Raw genomic sequence first — 23,832 nt, forward strand, 5'->3', positions numbered from 1 at the left:
CAGCCCTAGTGTACACTTCTAAAGCCATAAAGATGAAACAATCCTAGCTGTCACATCTTGGAGTACTGTAAGAGATGATGATCGAACTTGTTTCTAATGTGCTGACACGGTTGTAGTACAATATCGGAACAAAGGAAAAGCCAGAGCCAGGCCTTGATCTTGAAAGAAAATGTAATACTAATGTCTTGACGCTTTCTAGCAGCATTAGTTGGTGTGTCATCAAAGAGTGGCTCTATTTCTGTGCATTCATACTGTCAGCACAGAGAGGCTGAACTAGTGGGCTTAGCTGTATTTAATATAGGTTTAAATACTGACTGTAACGTGAGCAAACCTAATAGTGGTATTTCATTTGCTGAGGCCTTTCATTTGCTAAGGCTGTTTGGCTGATGTTGCAGTTCTGTTGCAAGCAGAATTGCTGTGCCTATGCTGGTTGTAATCCAATATCATGGATTTATTTAGTCTTTGAAGAATTAGATATGTGATCTGTCCACTTGTGACCTCCAGAATCATAGAATGTGGTTTCTAAGCTTGTTTTCTTTACAGCAGGGAACTATACAGGTGTGCACCGCTTAATAAGTGACTGCATACACGATGGTGATCAAAGCACAACTAAGAGGCTCTTAATAAGGCAGTCAGATCTCCCATACCCTGTAGCAGTGTGTCTGTCTACACACCAAAGATTGCCTCTGCTTTGCATTAAGACCCTCTACTTCAGTAGCCTGTGCAGCCAGCTAGTATCTGACAGGGAGTGTCTCTTTACACAGCAAAGGCATTAGATTGGGCCTAGTGTTTGCTTAATGACCTAATAGCTTAACAGGGATTGGAGAATGAATCCCTGTTAAGTGGCAGACACCTGTACTTGATTGCCATATGAAACAAAAATTTGGAATGATACCTGCTATAACCAACAGATTCCAACACTGTGCAACCCAAGTCTCTCTTATGCAAAGGGTTCTATCAAAAGGATTAAATGAGTCCATTCAAACTCAATACTCAGAAGCTATAATGACAACAGGTGCTGGGTAGTTGTACCATCTCAGCAATAAACACCAGCAAAGGAAGATCAGCCTGGCTTCACCTGGATGAAAATGTCTGTTAACTCTAACACCCTGATTCCCCCCATTCATTATTTTTCCTCTCTTCCATTGTGTGTCTTGATCAGTTTATGCCTGCCATCAGTATTGTGTGATAAAAGTTCAATTTTGGGGACTACTTTGGGAGGTAATTTTAGTTTGCTAAAAAAGAATCCTGCTTTCTACTGAGTTGGATCAATAAAAAGTAGGATAAAAATTTTAAATAATTAAGTTGGACCAATAGTCCTTCTAGTGAAGTCTAATGCTATCTGCCTTGACTGACAATGATTCTTCAGAATCTTATACAGCCTTCCCAGCTCTGTTTTCCAAAATACCCTAATTGTAGATACCAACAACTGAATCTGCAACTTGGGACCTGTGAACCATATGCTCTATGGCTGAGCCATGGCTGCTTTCTGCTCACCATATGCTGAAACCCACTTGGTTACTGAATTTAACCATATTTTGTACTCTGTGGACCTCAGAACCAGTCGCTATATCAAGTTAGTCTGCTTCAATATGTGGTGTTATGCAACTTTGAGTGGGGAGATAATTCTGCAGTTCTTAGCTAATTGAGGTACGTGTCCCTGGCGCATATATATATGAATATCAAACATACAGCTTGTATAGAGGGATGACAGTAGGAATTTTAGGTGTACTTAATTACTTTAGCTAAACTGAGAATTAAAAATGACATTCCACTTGGGGATGACAAAAAGAACTGTAAACATAATGACATTAGAACAGCTAATGCTTTCTCATGTGAGAATCCCTGATGAAATTTAATTTTCTGCCTGTTTGTATTGAGACTTCTCACCACAATAAGCTGTGCTCTGAGAGAACTATTCTGATTCTTCCAGAAACTTTCTCATCAAAAAAATACTTCAAAATAAGTGTTCTGTTGCTATTAATATTTTGGAAAAAGTGCAATATTTAAATTCTTCATCTGAGCATTATATTTATTTCTTACTTACTTGTTTAAAGAATATTTAGTACAGATGTCCATTTCAGAGAGACTGCTGGAGGCTGAATGTGAGATGAGGAGTTCTGAGTTCTCATGGCTTGTTTGATTGTGCTGACCGGTGCAAGAGAAGTTGTTGCTGTTGTGCTTTGCCTTTGTGGTGTGTTCATCTTGACAGAAACAGCATGAACAAGACAAATCTGCATCAAACCTACCATCAGCGTTCCAGAGGGCCAAATGCAAAAAGGGACCAAATTTCCTACCACCATGCATGTTTGTGTGGTCATAGCTTTTTTTAAAACAAATGCCAGTTTTGCCTTAGATACTGGAATTGGAGAAGTCTAGACATTGTTCTGGTGACTATGACAACTTTTCGCAAGACTAGAACATATTGCGGGTCCTGGGAACTCTGTAAGCACACTACCCTGCTATGACTAAGTATGCATAACTAACATAACCAAACATTCTTCCCTTGTTTTACTCCAAACTCATTTTCTTTCCCTTCATCTCCCTTGCATCAATGTTCAGATTGCAATGACCTTTTTGGAAAGTGTCATATACAGGGGCCCCCATGTCCATGGATTCAGTCATCCACAGATCAGGGCCAGGTCCGTCCGTCCCCCATGCATGTCCCCTTCGGAGGCAAGGGGAGCAGAGCTCCCTTCACCTCCAGGAGGGCTTCAGAGCTCAGCAGAGGCCGAGGACATCTATCCCTGGCCTCTGTCATACTCGAGACTGAACTTAAGAACTAAAAACACGCGACTTCTGGTTTCACAACTCTCCAGGGCTACCCCAGGCCTCCCAATTCCTTATAAGGTATTTAAAATGTCACTAATGGTTTCACGGGGAAATCTGAAGTCACGTGTTTTGAGCTCTAAAGCTTAGTCTGAGCCTGACAGAGGACAGGGATGGATGTGCTTGGCCTCTGCTGAGGTCAGAAGCATCTCCGTAAATGGGAGCTCCCCTCGCCTCTGGAGGGGGAGCACACCCAGGAAGACATGCTATAAATAAATATCCTTCATAGCTGGCCTCAGACTAATCACTGCCATCCATTCTTCTTCTGACAATACTCTGCCCCAATGCATTCTATTTCAATCCAGTCCATTTTCTTTCACTAGCCATACTCTTGAACCCAACTGAATATTGCCAATTTGGAGAAAAATAATTAAAAGTGCCAATGCTATATCAGGCAGCAGCAGCCACTGATGGTGGTCTCCTCTTACCTAATAAGGAATCAGGTTTCCAGCCCTGAAAATGGCTGAGTATAGCAGATGCACCAGGGGCTATTTTGGGGACCCCTAAAAGCTTTTATGCTCTGGTTTTGTTTCTCTGTTCTTAGGAAAGTAGCAACGGTGTAAAAGACCTCAGATTAATTCATTTTTCCCAAATATACCACACAATATACTGTGACAACTCCAGAAGGTGTGTCTAATAATAATTTTGAATTGTATTCCTAACCTGAAGGAACTCATCTCTTCAGTGTTCTGCTCTGCAGTCCTTTAAATCAGTCCTAAGCCCTTGTATAACTATAAATGTTTGCAAATGCTGAAACCAATATGTTAAAAATGAAGCAAAAGCTGGTATTGACATGCAAAGTCTACAATGCGGACCGCCCACCCAAACCTAATTTGTGCTGGCACAGCAGGGCTGAGTGGCCTATACTGTATCCAGCGGGGGTTAGGGGGAAGTTGGCAGTCTACTCAGAGTAAGGGGATATTTTTCCCCTTACCCCATTTGTATAATGCTCCAGCCTCCTCAATGGGGCTACCTGGATCTGTGCCAGCTAAATTACTGGTGCAAATTTGAGCAACTTGATGTAAAGCTGCCAAATTGAGGAAGGGAATTAGGACACAGTGGAGGCTGTCCCCTTCCAGGCCTGTTCCAACCTATCCCATTATGCCCTACACTCTCCCCACCCCATGCTGTTACTCACGTCTGGTGGCGGCTAAAGATAGGGATAAAGGGCTGGCAGGCCGGTGCAGGCCTTTCCACTAGTACTGCTGGCACTGGAGTAGTTGCAAATGTGCTTCATGGCACGTTTACGACACTCAAGGCTGCTGCAGCAACTACTGTGCCAAGGGAGGATAAGTATAGGATTTTGATGTCAGATATGTAACACCTACCAAGTAAAACTTATGGATGCATCACTAAAGGGTCAATCCTATCCAGCTTTCCAGCGCTCATGTAGCCATGCTAATGGGGCATGCACTTCATCCTGTAGCGAGGGGCTGCAGTGGAGACTTCCTCAAGGTAAGTTAACATTTGTTCCCTGACCTCAGGGCTCTACTGCGGCAGCATTGGTACTGGAATGCTGGAGGGGGTTGGGCTCTATGTGATAAAGTCCAAGCCCAGGAGAACTGTCCCAAAATTTCAGGCTCCATCAGGTTTGTGGGAAATGGTTGTGTGTGTTTAAAAATGCTCAAAGTGATCCTGCAAATATGGGGCTGCAAACTTGAACTGACGTACCTCTTAAGTCTCTGCTTTCTTTTGCTAGGCTTGTGTCGTAGTATCCAGCCACCAGCATTTCTGTAGATTCGCTATTCATGGATGACGGAGAAGCGTTGTTCCTAGAATGTTCTTGTAGTCTTTCTAAAGTAAAAGTAAAAGTCTTGCTTATACCAGCTGCTGCTTAGGTAAATATAATTCCTATGCATCATTGAAGCAGTATCCAAAAAATATATAAAGCTAATCTGGAACTGACCTTGGATTTTTTATGGTAACTTTTGAAGTATTCCATTAAAATATGGCTAGTTTTTACTGAACAGTGCTAGATTTTAGAAAAGGAAACTCAGTTCTCTTGTTTACTGGGTGAACATTAAGTTAGCAAGGTATTAAGAAAATAATACAATTAAGAAAATTCTTAACACTATGCATGGGATACAAGTAGTACCACTTGTAACACTTCAAGCTTCTGGTAAGGATAATCCTAAAGGTGTGTTATGAGGATATGTTTTAATGCATTTTAAGATGCAGTACTGTGTGTACTTTTTTGGGAGTAAGCCTGACCGAACATTATACTACTTCTAAGTAGACATGTTTGATTGTACTGTTAGTGATTTTACTGATGTATTAGTTCTAATGTTGCCTTGACTGCCTTTGGGCAGAGGGTGAAATACTATCAATGATCATCAGAAGTATGAACAGGTACCTGACTAGTGCAAGCAAGAATCTATCATTCTACTCTTCAAGTTGTGGACCCTGGAAAATGTGGAAGCTTGAGCCACGTCTTTTGCAGCTAAGAGTGATGACTACAATATATATAACTATTCTAAAGACACTTTATCACATCTAGCAGAAGCCTGCCTATAAACTGTCTTGAGTATATCTGAAGAGAAATCTGAGGATGAGAAAGGTGGTATATAAATAAATAAAATCAGCATGACAATGTGAAGATAGCAGCAATATGTGTGTACATGCTGCACACAGGGAAACACTGCTTTCACCAAAATTAGGGTCAAGGCAGGCATGTCAACAGGTCTCTGGTTTCCTTTCCTGCCTGGCTTACTGTACTAGCCCCTAAAAGTTACTACAGGTTGTCTTGTTATTTGTGAGGGGTTCTGTTCCCAGAACTCATGGGGATGGCAAAAATCACATTAAAGCAAATCCATTTAAAAAACAATGTCCCTTTGCTGGGCAATTTAAAAACAGTCTTGCTGACCTTTGTGATGTAAGACAGAGTCATAAGGCAGACAATCCATCAATCAGTCTCTCTCCAGGCACTTAGAAAGTCAGCAACCCTTCCCTTCATCCAGAGCACAGTGCTAGGAAAGAATGCAAATTGATTATCTTTCACATGCTCAGGGGAAAGGAAGGGGTGGCTTGCCTTGGAGCGAAGCTGTTCTAAGTGCCTGGAGAGAGAATGATTGATGGATTGTCAGTCAGCTGTCCTCTCTTGCATTAATGAGGCTAGTGTTAAACTTTCCTTTAATTTAAACCAAACATCTCATTGCGTTGAGATAACACCATGAATTAAAAAATCTGTGGCTAACTAGGTTATACCTGTGAACAAAGGAATATTTTCTGTATTATAGTATAGCCCTTTGGGATACCTTCAGTTCCACATCAATCTCATTGTATGGTAGTTGGGGGGGTTGGGAGAAGCAGAAGATGTTAGAATCAATCTTTATAGCTGCCTAGAAACACAAAACAGTGGGATGTATGATGAACCAGAGTAAGAAGAATGGGTTCTATATGCATCTGCAATAAAATGACTGCTTGACAATCACATTGTGGTCCTGTTGCCTGGTGTGATGTTTTTGCCTGAACATATGAGGTTGTTTAACAAGAAGCTTTAAGAACCTCACTGATACACTGTAACATAGCTGGTCCTTTTACCATTTTGTTTGTCAATAACTGTGTGCTTTAACCATTCATTCTTTGCATCCCACAATTCTTCATTCAGTCTGTGGTTTTCCTCATTTAGCTGGTGACTGATTTCCCTCAAGCTCCTGGATTCATTCCTTAGTTGACAAATCTCATCACGCAGGGCTTGCTCATATGTATCTACTGGACCATGGCTGTTGTGTATCCTGTTGATCTTTAAGAAAAATACATTAAATTTAGTTGGAATTCAATATATTGAAGCAGGAGAGAAACAACTGAAAAAGTTGTTGGAAAAAAAGAACAAATGCATATTTCTAGGAAAACAAATTGAAATAAAGTTCTGCCATTGCCACATTCTAATTCAAAGTGGTAAAGTTTTGACTTAAAGTTATCAACATATACAAAGAAAATGCATGCGTCTGACTACTAGAATGGTAGTACTTTAGATAAAACATGGCAATGCCCATGTGTTAACACTCAATGTAAAAATACAACAAAAGTAACAATATTTACTTTTCTACAGTAAGTAGAAAAGTAGCTAAGCTGAAACAATTTCAAATACTATTCTGTCTTATTTACAGTATGTTAACACATTGTGTGTTCTACATAAAAGAAATGTATTTAAGAAATAAGTACATCAGGGTAAGAATTTAGATAAAAATGTTGTAGGCACCAAAACATATCTATCAATTTAGATACAAAAGATTGCCTTTTATAAATTGCAATTAGGGCCTGGAAACAGGGACTAGTGGAGGAAAATTCTTCCATAAGAAAATGTAAGCAGGGAGTAACAGACTCTAGGTATGTCCATGCTCATGCATCATGTATGTCTACGCCCTACACTGGACTTAATGTTCTCCTATAAGAAGTAATGAAATAAGATAAAGTTAGGGGGCTATATAGTGTAGCAGGCCAAACACTTATAAGCCAGCACACCCATTCCCCCAAAGGAATGACCTGCTTGTGGTACAAGTTCAAAACTTTGGATCTGTGATGCAGGTTAGGCAAGTTAGCAGGAATCTGAACTGGCTGTATTCTCACACAGTAGTACATAAGAGAAGGATGTGGAGACCTTGTTTCTTCTTCCTCCAGTGGCCAGCAAAGGGAATGCTGCTCTTCCAGTATTCCCTCTGTGACCATTAGAGGAAGCAGAGCCACTGGACTCAGAGGGAGAGGGGTAAGTGAAGCAGGCAGGGATTGGGGACTTGCCTCCCTAGAGTTGCCTCCAGCCAACAGGGTTCCCAGCATTCCATCTGTAGGCCATTAGAAGATGTGGTACTAGACACCAAGAAGAGGATGGAGAGGGCTTATCTCTCCCTTCACATTCAGTGTCACCACTGCTACCTCGAATGGCCGGTGGAGGTAATGCTGGAAGCTCTACATCCATTAGAGAAAGCAATGGTGACAGGCAAGTGAATGAAGGGGGTACAGGTGGGGGATCATTCTCTGTTGCTCCCAATTAGTGATGGATGGCAATACAAAAACTGGCAATACTGTAGTAAACAGTAATGTGCCTTTTAGAGTTCAGAGGATTTAGGGGAGGAGAAAGAGGAATATGCAGGTGAAGGAATGGAAACATCTAAATAAACATCTAAAGATGTTGTCCCTTTACAAGCTTAGAGGGGAAAGAGCATGCAGTTTTGGTTATAACAGTAAAGGATGTTAACATGGACTTTACACCTAATTCCACATAGCTAAGGATTTAAATGTGGGGACCTGCTATATGATCTGATGAATCTTGTACACATAAATCAGTTTTCCTTTTTTCCCCCTACAGCCAGTATTGTGTAGTAGTTTGGGAGTTGGACTTGGATGATCCAGATTCAAATCCTCCCTCAGCCAGGAATCTTCCTGGGTGACCTTGTGCCAGTCACTATCTCTCGGCCTCACCTACCTCACAGTGTGGTTGTGAGACATGAGGAGGGAACTGTATGCACTACCTGAGCTCCCTGGAGAAAGGGTGGTATAAAAATATGAAAAAGAAAGGACAAATATAAAAGTAAAAATAGGGAACTACCATATATATAGGTACCGTAATTGTCAAAGATGCCTCACCTTTCTCTTCAAAATAACATTTTCTTCTTTGGAATCTGCTAATTTTTGTAAATAGTCAGATTTTAACTGAGTCATTTCATGTTTCAGTTGTGAAATCTCTTCATCTGCCTTTGCTAGTTCCAAGACAGCTGTCTCCTTGGCTTCCTGAAGGTCTCTGATCTGGCTTTTAAGGTTCACTGTATATTAACATGCAAACACACACATCAGGCATGACTGGCTAAAGTTGACACCTCACCCCAGCAGTGTCTGTTCTAGTGGCTGTGTGCTGGTGTTCTTTTGCATCTTTTTAGATTGTGAGCCCTTTTGGGACAGGGAGCCATTAGTTATTTGATTTTTCTCTGTAAACCGCTTTGTGAACTTTAGTTGAAAAGTGGTATATAAATACTGTTAATAATAAAAAAATAATAATAGTGAGCTCTACTATCCTGAAACCTCTCCCATGGAAGTCAACAGACTTACAGCTCAGCTTGCACCCCAACTGTAGGTGTGCTTACTTAACAACTGCAACTTTTTTGGATTGTGCCCAATATTTGTAACTGCAGGGGAAGGATTAAATGATGCACTAAATGAAGAATGTTACATTATGATACAAGTTAAGAGAATAAAAACCATTTTCCACTTTGTGGAATGTTAGCAATATATCTACCCATCAGTCTTGCAAGGATACTTGGTGCTCTAGAAATATGTAATTTTATTTCTTAATTTTGGAAACCGTAAACAACTGTTCTAATTTGAAAAAAAGATCAGTGTGCGTATTAACATTTACACTGTATATTGTGCCCTGCTTCCACCTTGGAACATGGATGGGATACAAAAAGTTCCCAAGTGGTCTTCCATCCAGGCTTTTGCCAAATCCAGATGCACTTCACTGTAGCAAAGTTGTTGCATTGGATCCCTTCAAACCATAGCACTTAGTCCACTAAATGGCTTAGTAAGGAAAGAAGAGCCATCAACTGCATCTGCCACACATATTTACAGGAGGAGGACCATTTCTGACCTTTAACTGTCTTGCACTTTTTAATTAGGGAATCTTTCCTGGTTACAGACCTTAGATTATTTGGGTCACTTTCTCATGCAAATTATTCCAGTTTTAAAAGATTTTGTCTGCAAATAGTTGGGCTTTTATTGCACTTGACTTGTTGAGTGCATGTTGATTTATCGGGGGGGGGGGGGAAGGTATTTTTGAGAAAGGCATGCTGATTTTCAATATTTCTTTCACCAATAAGTAGAGGTGTTTGAAAACTTATTTATTTTACTCAGAATTAAGCCCTTTCGTTCAGTAAAACTTAGGCTGTAATCCTATCTTATTCATCAGAAACAAAGCACCTCTACCAATAAGAGTCAAGACAGCTTTAAAGCTGGCTGACTGTCCAACCCAAAAGGTTTTAAATTCCAAAAGTCAGTGTTGCCAAACATATGTTGTTGTTTTTTCTTTAGTCGTAGTTGCTACAGCTGCAGTTGCTTGACTTCCTGAAAATACCTAAAACTGGCTCACAAATAACACGTTTGCCATGCTATGACACTCTAGAACAGCCATTTTCAACCACTGTGCCGTGGCACTCTGGTGTGCCGTGAGTGGTCCACAGGTGTGCCACAGGAATTTGTGGGAAAGTCATTCATTAGTAGAGGCAATGGGGGATGTGAGCCCCCACGGGCAGCATAGTGTGCCTTGTCAATTGTCAAAAACCTAATGGTGTGCCTTGACAATTTTAATGCCTGGTCAATGTGCCGTGTGATGAAAAAGGTTGAAAATCACTGCCCTAGAACCATGTAGTGGCTCTATCTCTCTCCTGCATGGTCCATATGGTAAAGTGGACAACAAATAGAAAGAATTAGCAAGTGATTAATCTTGGGTTAGTGTAAGTCGAACACAATCGGTTGTGGGATTTTATGGGTGCTAGACCCCCTAAACCTAACACTAGGCCCATGGAGATCGAGAATTTAACTTCAGAATTTTTTGGCTGCTGCTTTAACATTAGAAATGAGTAACAAAACAGGAGCATTTTATGGATGCATGCATATTAAAACAAACTTGTACCAATGCAAGCAGAAGTTGCCAAAAGAAAGCCAAAGCGTATTGTAGACAAAATGAAATAAACAAGGTTAAATGCTTTTATACCTATCTGTTGTTGCAGAATTACAGGAGAGCTGCATTCAGAAACAGGCAGGCTTGGAGTTGACCATTGTTGGTTAGAAACATCCTTCTCCTGCAACATGAATTCAGTTATATACTTTTTAAAAAAACAAAAACTAAGACATTGGAATTCATCTTCCCTTTTTTCTACTGGCCTAATTTTTAAAATTTTATTTCTCATTTACTGTTCTCCATGTACTTTTGTACTCCATGTACTCTCTCTGTTCTTTTGCTTTATGTTTATATAAATGTGTTAAATCATACTAATGTGTATTGTATACAGCCCTGCCTAAGAGTCTGTAACAGTTCACTCAGACTATTTTTATCCCTAACTTTCTGCCACTACTATCTGTCTAGCATACAACTTCCTAAATTATCTCTTTTGGAGGCATTTCAATTAACTTTATTTACTGCTCCTATTTCAGAAGCAACATAATACAGGAACTTAGTGATAACTTTGAGCCCAATCCTGAGCTCATACTACCGGTGCTCTGCCGGCGGTGAGTGTTGCAAACATGCTGTAAAGGACGTTTGCAGCCCTCTACGCCAGCCCAGTGCCAGAGGTAGCTCAATGCCATTGGGCGCTGGGCTACCACATGTGGATCACTAGTGCTCCACTGCTCAGCTGTTGCACGGACCACCAGGTGGCAGAGAGATGGGTGGGGGGAGGCATGCTGGGGAGGGACAGGAGGGAGGTGGGACTGGTGGAGCTCTGCTTCACCACATTCAGAGCCTCTGTGTCAGGCTGTGAAGCTCAACATGGAGGCTCTTGATTCTGCGGCAGCCCAAGCTCTGCCACAGAATCAAGCAGCTCCCTTGAGGGGCTACTTCCCTTACCCAGGGGAAGGAGACAAAAGTCCCCTTCCCCGGAGGAGCTATCAACGGCTGCACAGGATGCCATGGCAGTCGTTTCAGCGCTGTGGCAGTCCCAGCGCAACAGGCAGCTCAGGACTGGCCCTTGTTTGCCACTAACCAATTCTATCAGTTATTCCAGTTTAGGCTAATTCAATTCATTTAAGAAAGGAATGTGACTGCAAAAAAATACTTACTCCCTCCTTCTCCTTTGGCTTATGGGTTATTATCTTAATAGGTCAGTAACTTCTGCAGGTATCACATACTTGTAACATCACTCCTAGATTTTTTTTTATGCATATGTATTGTAAACAGAATGCACTTGCAAACACTTCCTAGGCATCTTCACTTCCATAGTGCCTTGAGTTTAGGCATACTGTTTTAAAAAAACAGCCAAATGTTTAAAAAAAACAACCAGCCAGATGTCTTAACTTACATTTCTTTATATTACTTGAAAATGTTTAACCTCCCCTTGTGTTTAAGGGGAGGTTAAACATTTTCAAGTAATATAAAGAAATATATGTTAAGACATCTGGCTGGTTTTTTTTTTAAATAAATAAGCAAATTCTTTACCTTCCTGTAAAGCAGTGATTCTTAAACTTTTTAGCATTGGGACCCACCTATAGCATTTGATTGTGCTATATGAATTCTTATACACATATGCAAACAGAGGCCATCTCAAGAAGATGTGAACGCTAGTTATTCTGACACATACTGCTTACAATGTACATAGAAGCAGCTGCTTGATCCAATTAATTACTGTAATTGAATGAATTAGACCACGTGCTTGAAATGTTTCTCATTGGCATCTGTACACCTCTGATATCATTAACTGTTTTAATCAGTTGACCTGCATTTATTCACCCCAGATTCAGCACCCTCAACAATCCCTGAATCCTGGCCTCTATTTACAACTACTTACGAGCACAGAAGGCAGGATTATATCAATAGTACAGTTTAAGAAGCTGCAGCCTAGTTTAATATGGCAACTAATGCCAGGAGCACGAGAGGTTCCACTTCCAGCTAAATAAGGCCCAATCAGTATTGAATATTATAGCGCTACTAGGCACAACAGAGTCTTTAGTACATAATTCCGTGGGTGCAATTCCATACCAGTTTCCTCCAGCAGCCATATCTACCATTGTGTAATCAAATTATTCAACAACTTCACCTGCCACTTTCTCTAAAACCAAGGACTACCACTCTCCAGTGGTAGTTAGAGTGTGGTAGGCTGTGCATGGCAATACCCTCACCCCCAAATGATCTGTCTCGCCTCCTCCATGTGACAGGTGCCAAACTGTTGGGCTGAAGTATTCCCTTTCACAATCAGATGGTGCAAGGGATCTGATCTAAACAAAAGCCAGGAGAAGCATCAACTGGCTAGAACTGAGAGCCATCAGAATTGGTCATCTGGCATTTCAGCAGCACATAGAAGTCAGTATAAATTTGTTCAGTCCCTTTGCATTGTCTTTCAACAGACTGCTATACTCAGATCTCTGACTACACTGACCACTACAGAAGGTTGATAACAGGGCACACAATATACAGCAATGAAGAGGGAATGATAACTACTCAGCAAAAAGCTGCATGCTGCAATAATCTCAGTTTTCATGAATATGTTCCCTTGATAAAGATACTATTGAAATACATTGGGAGCCTACCCTTCCTTCCAGTGGGTTTTTATTTATTTGCATATTATTCTATAGTATTTTACAGCTGTTGCATTTTTATTTTTTGTTTGCTTGCTTAGCAGAAGCCCTTTTCCAGCGATTCATGTGTGAAAATGATTGATCACTACCTATGTAGTTTAATATTTTACGATTAGGTAAGAGCAAACCAAACTTTCCAAACCATCACATCCTGAGTTGATATTTTCTCAGAGCCTGATTAAAGTCAACTAAAATGTAGGTAATATTCAAGCTCACACCATGCATGGAAAAAAAATGTTTTGATACCTCATGATTATTAGAATTGCTTCCATAACCAGTTGGTGCTGTGTTGGTGTTGTATAAACTTTTTGGCGATGCAACAGTGGCCCAAAACTGGTCACTCAAATGTGAGTCTTCCTGATCAGCTCCTGAATAAAGGACACAAAGAATATTTTTATGAAGCTGGTTCACTCAGCAATTCACAAAAAGCTAGGAAATTATCCTTACCAGAGTTATTTGCTTGATTAACTTGCATTCCAAATTCTGAAAGCTTCTCTGTTCTTGGGCACATCACAGGCATGCACTGAGAACCATTTGAACACTGCTGTGGGTAGTTTGTATCATTAGGGCTTGGTGATCCAGGGTGCACTATGGGATAATTTGTTCTGGAATCCACAGAGTAACTGGCACCTAAATTATGGTTAAACATGTGAGCACATACTTTGAAAGCTACTTCATCTCCAATTATATCATCCACAACATCTTGGTTACTGTCTAATGCTGGTTTATATCCCCCATCTGTGCTTTCTAAAGTGTCATCAGAAAAACGTGCCAGTGTTCCCTGTGACTGGCTAGATCTCAAAGTTTTCCATTCAAGAGGCTGAAGAGATTGTGAAGATGCTAAAGACAATACACTGTCAGCTGACCCTCCTATCCTGTACCTTGAGCGCTTCAAGGAATCCTCATCTTGGCCAAGTAATGTCCGTGAATCCCAATCAGTTATTTGCAGAAGTGGTTCTCTCATTATTGGACCTTTTCCAGTATCAGTGTGAATGATCTCTTTTGCAGCAGTATCACCTTGGTCATCTCTGGTATGTTCTGGGGAAGCCAACCAGTCATCAGTCTGAAGGTCATCTCTCTTTCCTAGAAGATCAGGATTTTCAGTGATTGTATTTGATGTCGTATGTAGCCCAGCACTGTCCATTGTGATAGTAAGGTTCCATTAACAATGACTGTCCTTTGTTAATCTTAAAGGAAAAATATTCAGTGTTAAAGTTAAAGAACCTCTACAATGTATTTCAGACACATCTTTACGTACAGTATCTGTTTTCAATGCAGTGTACCCAATAATACTGGAAAGGTTTCCTCAGTTCTTTTGCCAGTGTGTTACTACTAGTTAACATTGGAGAAAATATACAAGAAAAATATTTCGTCTCTTGCTGACATTCTAGGAAAGCAGTTACGGGGGGCGGAAATCTATCAGATAGATGGAGCATTTGCCCAGGGGTCTGACCTGCAAAAGGCATGATCATTCAGATACTGTACTGATAGGATAACAACACGCTTGACCATCTCTATGTTTGTTGCTGTTTTAACTAGGGCTAGATCGAGTCACCCACTGTGACTGTGTAACAGCACTTGTTGTATGAAAGGAGAAAGAAACTGGTTAAAATAACTGTCTTTATTTGTTCTGTTAAGTCAGTGGAGAGGTGCTTCTTTTGCTACCTCCTAAAGCAGTGGTTTGCAACCTTTTTCATATCACAACTCAGTGACAAAATGCTAAAATTGTCAAGGCACACCATCAGTTTTTTGACAATTGACAAGGCACACCATGCTGCTGGTGGGGGGCTCACTTTCTCCAATGGCCCTACCAATAAACAATCCTCCCTCAAACTCCTACAGCACACCTGCAGACCATTTGTGGCACACCAATGTGCCACAGCACACTGGTTGAAAATCGCTATTCTAAAGAGGACTGATTCTTCAGTGAATGAATGCTGATCTGAACTTCCCTGCCTAGGGACAGTCCTTGTGCTAGAGGTCAGACCTTCCTTCAGAAAAGCAATAAACAAATGTCATAACTGGAGAGTTCCTTAGCAAAGTGGCTCGGTTGCAAGGTTTTTTACTCCTCGTAATTAGGTTGTATCTGAAAACACATTAGCTATCATTAAATGTAACTGTCTCAATAAGACAGGGTAAATTAACAGGGAACAGCAGTATTGAAATATATTTAGTAGATGTAGCTGTTAATGATTTGTATCTATGGCAATTATTTCTTAATATACTTTAAGAGCAATTTTTATGAGCATGCAATAACTATGTTGTTCAGCTAGTCTGAATGTGCATTTGGGAATGTTACTGCAAATTAGTTAATGAGACTTATTTTATAGACAGCAAAAGACATACCAAGCTAGAGCGCATACCTTTCTGTGGTGGAGTTTTTAGGTTTAATATTGTAATACTCTATGGCAGCCATTTTCAACCAGTGTGCTGTGGCACACTAGTGTGTCACAACTGGTCCACAGGTGTGCCACAGGAATTTGAGGAAGGGTCATTTATTAATAGGGCCAATGGGAGATGTGAGCCCCCACTGGCAGCATGGTGTGACTTGTCAATTGTCAAAAACCTGGTGGTGTGCCTTGACCATTTTAATGCCTTGTCAGTGTGCCATGAGATGAAAAAGGTTGAAAAATCACTGCTCTATGGGATAAATTAACTCAAGTATTTGAATACTTTCTTCATAGTGATTCATTCACACTAAAGTTAGCAGTGCTGAAGCAAAAGGAATTTCAAGAAAATTCTTTTTTCCCCTACTTTCAGTAGTAATTAGAGGAAGAGCTATGCTGTGGTTTCAATGGTCAGTGTTGGCTTTCTTAAAGGTATATGCAAGGACAAAGGGGCATCAATTCTACTCTGCAATTTCTATTCTGTAAGAATGTGTCAGTCAATTTATCAGTGGCTCTGTGTGAATTGTATCTTTCAAGAAGTACTATAGTGCTTCATGTACTTTGTCATTATATGTTCTGTAGACAAATGTAAGCCACTTGGAGTGTGATATGAAAGTTTAGAAACCATATGTAGAAGGCTATCTTATCCCATAAGAAAAGAAAGCTGGAAATGGGAAGAGCTTCCTAAGGCTGAAATCCTAAACACATGAACTTGGGAGTAAGTTCCATTCAACTCAATAATGCTTATTTCTGTATAAACATGCATACAATTGTGCAGTTAGATGGCTACTTTGGACTGGGTTTTTTCTCCTCATTTTCTTGGAGATGAAAGTTGAACGACTTTTCATATTTTTAGACATGCATTTGAGAAAATAAAACCTTGAAAACTCAAAAGCATTGTTCTATTTAAAGTGTTCCAACACCTTTGGGCCATCCTGTGATATAATTTGATGACAGTCATGGCATATTTGCGGCCAGATATAATTTTTGAATTGGCAGCTTAAGTGAATTGGTCAGTAATGTACCAGTGTAAATTTATTGGTAAGATTGCAAATAAGTTGCATTCTTACCTTCAAAAGTCAAGTAGGTCTTATATGCAACTTCAGAGCATTTGGCAGGAGAAGTGACTAAAAGAAGATATTATGGATGCTGCTAAGGAACCTCAACCTAAAGGTCAGACTATAACTATGGAGACTAACCTTAACTCTTCATCTGGTGAAGGGGAAGAGCACAGACATTTGATCCATTTGAAAGCCCTTATGAAATAGCTGGCTGTTCAGCATGTTGAAATGGCATGGCAACAGTGGCAGGATGAGGCTCTGGTGAAAAGAGGAACTGAGGAATATTCAGAAGGAGCAGTTGTAATAGGAGTATTGGCACTTATGGAATGGGTCCAAGCTGAGGAAGAAATGGCTCAGGTGCAGGCAAATCCAGCTCTTAATGGAAAACCCCTTGAGCAGTGAGTGACATCTGAAGTCTGATGATTATGATGATATTGGGCATCTTTGTCTACCTTTGAAAGTGTTGAACCAGTGAGCTTGATTGGCCGCTTTTTATACTGGAGGGGCTCAATAGACCTATTGTGGGATGGATAAGCATGACTTCCAGGCAATAAGTGATACTTTGCTAAGACATTGTAAGATTCCTCCAGAAGTAATACTGGCCCATTCAGAGCATTTAGATACAAGATTGCAGAGGCTTATCAGGAAGCAGGCAAAAGATTAACTGAATGAGTCCATAAATGAGTGCATCCTTAACATTGTACTGCTGTTCAGCTGTATAGGTTTATTTTAGAACCTGATTCCCCAAGATTACAAGGAAAAGTGGGCTAAGCATTTTTCAAAATAAAAAGGGGTAAATAGTTCCACGACTGAGTCCATAAGAGAATTAGAGATTTGAAAGATTAATTGCAAGAAACGTTATGGATGAATTTGAAGTTGAAAAAGAAAATTTTCCCCCTAGCACACTTCAAGGCAAGAACTATTAAAGAATTCACAGACAAGTCTCTTGAACACAAAGTCAATTAGATGATCCTGAATCTACAGGGGGAAGCACTGAACACTGCTCATGTACTTTCTCCAAATGAAATTCTCTGCTTTGGATGGTTTTTCTATTGATTTCAGCAAAAAAAGTAATAAGTTGCTAGCACATATTTTCAGCTCAACTTTTTAATGATTGTTTAGGTTGGTTGTTCCCTCACACACACACACACAAACACACACACACACACACACCCCGCCCCGTGTAGGATAGTCACTTTGAAATGAAAAGGGAGAAAATGGCTTATGTTGTCTTTTCTTTCTCAAGAGGCCATACTTTCTCTGAAAATAATTACTAGAATGTAATAAAGACCAACTTAAGAACTAGCTAGCTGGTTTTTTTAAGTAGAAAAATATTTCAACATAGTGCATGAGCTGCTTCTATATGTCAGAAAGCTGTCATGCGAGGTATCTTTAGAATTGGTTTTGAAAGCTGATTTTCAATTTTACACTGTGTTAACCCCATTAAAGGGGTTAGAGCAGTTATTGCTAATTCTAAAGTTGAAAGCACAATATTTCTCAGTGGAATGAGTGTTGGGTGAGAAGGGTCTTACAGGAAAGTCTTATCACAAAGTAGCCAAGTTAGTCTGTAGCAGCAAAAAGAAAACCAGTGAGGGATACCTTAAAGATTAAACATTATATGGTGGCACAAGCTTTCACAAATAACAACCTCTCATCGGACACAATAAGTTTTTATTGGGCTTCAGGTATACATTTAGGTAGTTAACTTGCCTTTATTATGGTGAGTTTGAGAGAAGAGGAAGAAATGATTCACAAACAGCCCAGTTTACAGAAAGCCAGCTTCCCATTTGGATTCTGCAAGCATATCTACACTAGAGTCCTTTCCCAAGGAACCCTAGTAATTTTAGTTATGTGTGGCAAGGAGCAGGGATCTCTAGATTATTCTTAGTTCTGCATTTTGGGGTATTCTTTTGAGGAACACATAACAGTTAAATTAGTATATTTATGCTTACAGTATCCCCCAGTTCTGATAACTTTGTACATTTGCATGAAATTACATTTTCACTGACTGGGATGGCAAGGTATTCACCAGAAAGGGAGAACAGCACATATTTGTCAGGAAATTGGTGTCTGCAGATAATGCTGTGCTTATAGCCTACACACAAAACTTTGTACAGATGTCCTTCACATGATGAAGCCACAATCTCCCTTGTGATTAACTTTATGAAAACCAAAGACATGGGACAAATTGTTACATAGCAGCTTGAGATAACCGAGCCAATACTCCTGTTGAAGAAATTAATAAAATGTGATTATCTTGGACCCATAGTGACTGGTGATTTTCCACTTGAAGAAAAAGTGAAGAATCATAATGGGAAAGCAGCCATCGTTTTTGATAGCCATAAAGCCTGCCTGGAATAATGCCAAACTAATGTGTAGGACCAAGATAGGTCTGTTTTTAGTACTTTAGTATATGGCAATAGGATCACTTCAAGTTTAAAGGCAGAAACAGCCCAACAGCTTTTTGGTTTATGTTAGATTTCCTAGCAAGGCAAGATTACAATGCAGATATCTTTATCCAGGCCAACTTATCAAGCATCTTGGCTCTTTTTAAATCAGGGCAACTATAATAGTTTGGGCAGATACAGAGGCTTTAATGAGTCAGTATACCAAAGTATTTGTGTTAGGACAAAGACAGCCAATGCTTAAAAAATACAACAATAATCTCCCATAGTCTGATCTGAGTTTCAATATAAACTGGCAGAAGTTGTCAATCTAGAAATGGCCTATGCAGCACCAAAGGAAATGTTGCTTAAATTGCTCCAAGTTCTCCAAAGGAGTAGCAACTAATTTGACAAAAGAAGGCTGCAATTGAGGATCCTCTTTGAAGTAAGGGTTTTCCAGGGGGTGAGGAATAAACTAAAATGATGATCTGTCAGACAGTTATAAAATAATTTGGTAGACAGGCATTTAAAGGCCATCCCTGCTAGTCTTCAGCAATTTGTGAAATCTGATGGTTGTCAGACTGCTTGCTGTCACTAAGGCTGGGTGAGTGTTTATTGTGATTCCATTTTAATGCTGCTTTCTCTAATGCAGTGTTTCTCTAACTGAGTCAGGACCCACTAGATGGATCATGATCCAATTTCAGGTGGGTCCCCCATTCATCTAAAGGGTATTTTATTTTTAAAATATTAGACTTGATGCTACCTTGGTATGTGACGGCATTTGGGGAAAAGTTACAGATCTGTACTTTTTAACAGGCAACTATGTATATGCTTTTAACAATGAGAGTCAATGGGGCTTGCTGCTAGGTAAGTATGACTAGGATTGAAGCCTTTTGATGTTTGGGGATCTTTTTAAAACAGATCAGCAACTGCAGAGCCTGGGTTTGGGAGAAGGCTGGGAAGAGTGGACATAGGACTCAGCTGTGCTTGTTACAGGCTAGGGTGGTGACTGCCCAGGGATTGATTGCTGTCTCCTCCTCACCTCCACAGGTAGCTGTTAACAGCAGGCTCTTGCCTAGAGGCGCGAGCCTCTGGTGCGCGCCGAAGGGCAAGAGCCTAAGGGCTAGAGCCTAAGGGCTCTTGGCCCGTTGATCTTGCCTCAATCCATTGAACCTTAACCAATCCATCCACAACAAAGAGAGAGAGAGAAGGAGAAAAATCTCCGCTACTGTGCTCCTTAGCTGAGCAAAGAGGAAACTCCAAACCAGAGCAACAAAGTAAAAGTGCTGTGTGGAGGGATTTAGGAAACGATGTAGATAGACCTGACCAAGAAGTGTTGGTGATGGCAACAAAGGGGAAGGAGGAATAAGCTTGCTACTACGTGTAGTAAGAGGTAGCTGCAAACTGTGTTTTGGACTCTGCCCAATGATAGGGAACAAAGCAACAACAAATGGGAGAGAATGACTAATATTTAAGCCGTGTTTTATTTTTCTTTTAAAATCAATTTTAGGTAGCATTATAATTGATTTTTAACTTGTCCAGATCCTGATTGTTTGCCTTTTATGTGTTTTTGTACTCCTAATTTTATTCCTGAAGTGCTATACTGGCTCCCTACTTCTTCATATTTTATATTTTAACATATGCTTTTATTTTATATTTAATACTTTTAATTCTTATACTTGGTCTACTGTTTATCTGTACCTCCTTGTTTATTTTTAATTCATCTTAATCAGTTAATTTTATCAATTTTAATAATTTTACATTCATTATTACCAATTTTATTAATACTTTTATTTAATGAATCATTGATAACTACTAATAACCTATAGTTAGCTATTGGTCGAAGCATTAACTAAACTCCCACCCTCTGACTACATCCAATTTGAGTTCCAGTTCTTTTGGAACTCAGCTAGCGTCCAAGGCCAGGAGTCTCCACTCTTCCCCTCCAGCTTCAAAACACGAAAGGTAAACATGATAAACAAAGACTTAACACCTAACAGGGGACGGAAAAAATTGCGGATGAGCCCCCACACAAAATGCCTGGAGAGTTCTGACGAGAAATCCCTGAGAAAAGAGAAGAAACAGAAGCAGTTGGGAATTGGAAGTTTCTTCGCTCCCTCCCCCTCTCTGGAATCTGCATATGCTGTGAGTACCAGCAACAATTCTAAGGCTCTGGTGTCAGAACTTGCACAATCTAAAGATGTTTTAGTAACTCAAATGACAGAAAGCAGTAAATTCACAGCTGAGTGAATAACATAACACTTCTCGGAGAAATAGTGCAACTAGCGGTAGAACCTTATCCCAAACAACTACTGACTTCACCCTTCAACAACTGGGAGAAGCATGTTTTATATCTGCAGAAACCTTAATATTGATATTGGGACGCTTAAATAAAATGGAAGGGCAAATGGAAATCCTGACCCAGAGGTTGAGTCAACCTGATCAGAGTGTGGACAGGCTTCAACCTTTGGCAAACAACAACAAGGACATCAAAAAATTATCTCCCTTCCTGGATGAAACAGTAAAACCAAGAAGCACTAATTGTACAAGGCATGTAGAGCAGAGGAATGTACACAGGTTATTGCAAAGTCACCAGATTTTAATTTGTCTTCCTAGAAGGGATGCTCACCTTTGGAGAAGTAAGGACAAAATTCTTGATCTCTCTTGCAGAGCTTTTAAATTGCAGAATAGTTTCAACAGAACTTAATTACTTCTACTTCTTACCTGCTCAGGATGACTATAAAAGGCTGTTTCTAGACTTTAAGTCCAGAACTGTGCCATCTCAGATTTTTCGAGTTATATGGCGATTCAGAAGAATGAATATCTTTCCACGGCGTGTATTTAAAGAGTTGGGTCCTTGAAAATTAATGAATGCTAAACGACCATATAGTAGTCAGTTTTGGAACACAGATTTGACAAACACATGCAATTCAGTAAGCCATAAGAAAATAGGAACCCAGAATACTGAGAAGGTAGATGAACCAGTTCCTGGGAAAGTGGAGCTGATGGATCTGAAAGCCAAATTGGAGAAACTTTTTGAGCAGAACAGACAGAATTGCTGTAGTTTGGAACATGCTTTACTGGAGCTTGAAATGACAAGTGATATGATAGACTTGGACATTTCTGTAGGATAGTGCTCACCGTTAAAAAGCAACTTAATTCCAATTTGGAAAACATGCTTACAATCTCAAAATCAGGTACAGAAAATGCACACAAGGAGGAAATGTTGGGAACGGCCACCTTGTCCTCCCCATTTAAAAGTGGGGCTATAGATCCATAGTTAAATCGGCCAGGGATGCTGCTGACCATGGACCCACATTTTGAGAGTATATCAGCTATTCTTGTTCCAGATGTACTGTCTTCAATACGCAGCTCACAGAGCAGCACTGTGGATGGAGGGGGCAGAAGGCCTGAGATGGTAAATTTTGATCAGATTGAGGATCCTCTAGTAGAAACTCTCTTGACTGCAGAATTCTCAAATCCAAATTTGGTAAAGGGAAGGACACATGTAGAACCAGAGGATACAATAGAATTAACATCAACACAGACTCCCCAGCCTTGTATACTGAATCTTGCAGAAGGCCTTTGTAATTTTGAAAGCAGCCAGTCCTGTGTTGGGCTGGGTGAGACTCCAAGAGTAAGTAACAATGTGGATAATGTGAACAACGGCACTGGTGACATTGCTGAGCCTGTAGAGAGTAACATAGTGTTAAATAGCAATGCCTTTTCCTCAGACCCTTGCCCAGGAGAAGTTCACAGAGAGCCAGGCTTTTTCCATCTATTGACTTGGATACAAATCAGGATCTACAAGAATCGTAATCAGTTATTCCTACTTCCATTCCTAAGGAAACAACTGTCAATGTTCCCAATCAGTTAACTAATAAGGTTGATTTTTTTAGTTTAAAGGAGTCTAGGAAGTGTAGGACTGCTTCCCCAAGAGCATTAAAAATTCTTAGTTGAAACATAAATGGTTGGAATAAAGCTATGATGGATCCTGAGACTATCCCCTTTTTAGCTGATTTTCACTGTATTATGATACAAGAATCCTGGCTTTGTACTCCTTGGGATCTAGATGGATATAATTCCTTCTGTTTATCAGCTGAAAAATGCAAAGGACATCCCCGGGGGAATTGTTGAGTTTTGTGTCTAACAAATTAGGGAAGTAATCTCTCCTCCCCCCTTGCCCATTTTAACTAGCTATGGCAGTCAAGATAGTTATCAATAGAAAGCTTGATGATGAATATATATCTCCCTCCTACAACTTGTAGTCTAGACCTGGAAAGACAATGGACAGTTTTGGAAGAATATTTATTGAGTTTGCAAGGCAACTATCCCCAAGCTATCTTGCTAATTGGGGGAGATTTTAATGCTAGAATTGGTGCAAGTGACAATCAATTATTATCGTCTAATTTCTGGAAAAAAGATTTTTTCTATTATAATGCCACAGAAGGATCACACATTTCTAAGGATAAAATTATTAACAAGGCAGGAGCTAGATTGGTAAATATGACTTCTAAACTTTCATTAACCATTATAAATGGGAATACTTTAGTTGATCCATGTGGTGAATATACCTTCATCTCACCACAAGGAGCTGGTGTAATTGATTATATGTTGATTGATGATGTAAATTATCCTAAAGTACTGAACTTCACAGTGAATGATCAGGCAATAAGTAATCATCTTCCTATTTCCATTAAGGTGCAATTTGAAGATGTGTTACACTCCAATACTGGTCAAACAGAAACTCAGATGCTGCCTTTAAGGCAGAAATGGACAACCAAAACCGCTGAAGCTGCCAAAGAAATTCTTTGTGCAGCAAAGGTACAAGAGCTTAAAAAAGAAATTTTATTTGAATCAGACATAACTATAATATCCAAAAATATGTTATCA

At 39.9% G+C, this 23,832-nt stretch overlaps 1 protein-coding gene across 7 annotated transcripts in view; it reads right to left on the reverse strand.

Moving 5' to 3' along the window:
• Nucleotides 1-23,832, reverse strand: part of LOC136644780 (kinectin-like) — a 47,634-nt gene that overhangs the window by 6,337 nt on the left and 17,465 nt on the right. For 6 of the 7 annotated variants that reach the window (XR_010794111.1, XM_066620917.1, XM_066620914.1 and 3 more), the window contains exons 2-8: nt 13,555-14,294; nt 13,354-13,475; nt 10,532-10,619; nt 8,413-8,588; nt 6,370-6,571; nt 4,501-4,623; nt 2,048-2,204 (exon numbers count right to left, since the gene is read on the reverse strand). Coding sequence is in view for 6 of the 7 variants with exons in the window: in XM_066620917.1 (XP_066477014.1) it covers nt 2,048-2,204; nt 4,501-4,623; nt 6,370-6,571; nt 8,413-8,588; nt 10,532-10,619; nt 13,354-13,475; nt 13,555-14,251 (1,565 nt within the window). In the remaining variant the exon portion in view is untranslated. Of the gene's footprint in view, nt 1-2,047; nt 2,205-4,500; nt 4,624-6,369; nt 6,572-8,412; nt 8,589-10,531; nt 10,620-13,353; nt 13,476-13,554; nt 14,295-23,832 lie in introns of those variants that run through there. The other variant, XM_066620918.1, reaches the window with a different exon arrangement.

This window comes from Tiliqua scincoides, chromosome 3 (assembly GCF_035046505.1).
Source record: "Tiliqua scincoides isolate rTilSci1 chromosome 3, rTilSci1.hap2, whole genome shotgun sequence".
NCBI classification, from domain to species: domain Eukaryota; kingdom Metazoa; phylum Chordata; class Lepidosauria; order Squamata; family Scincidae; genus Tiliqua; species Tiliqua scincoides.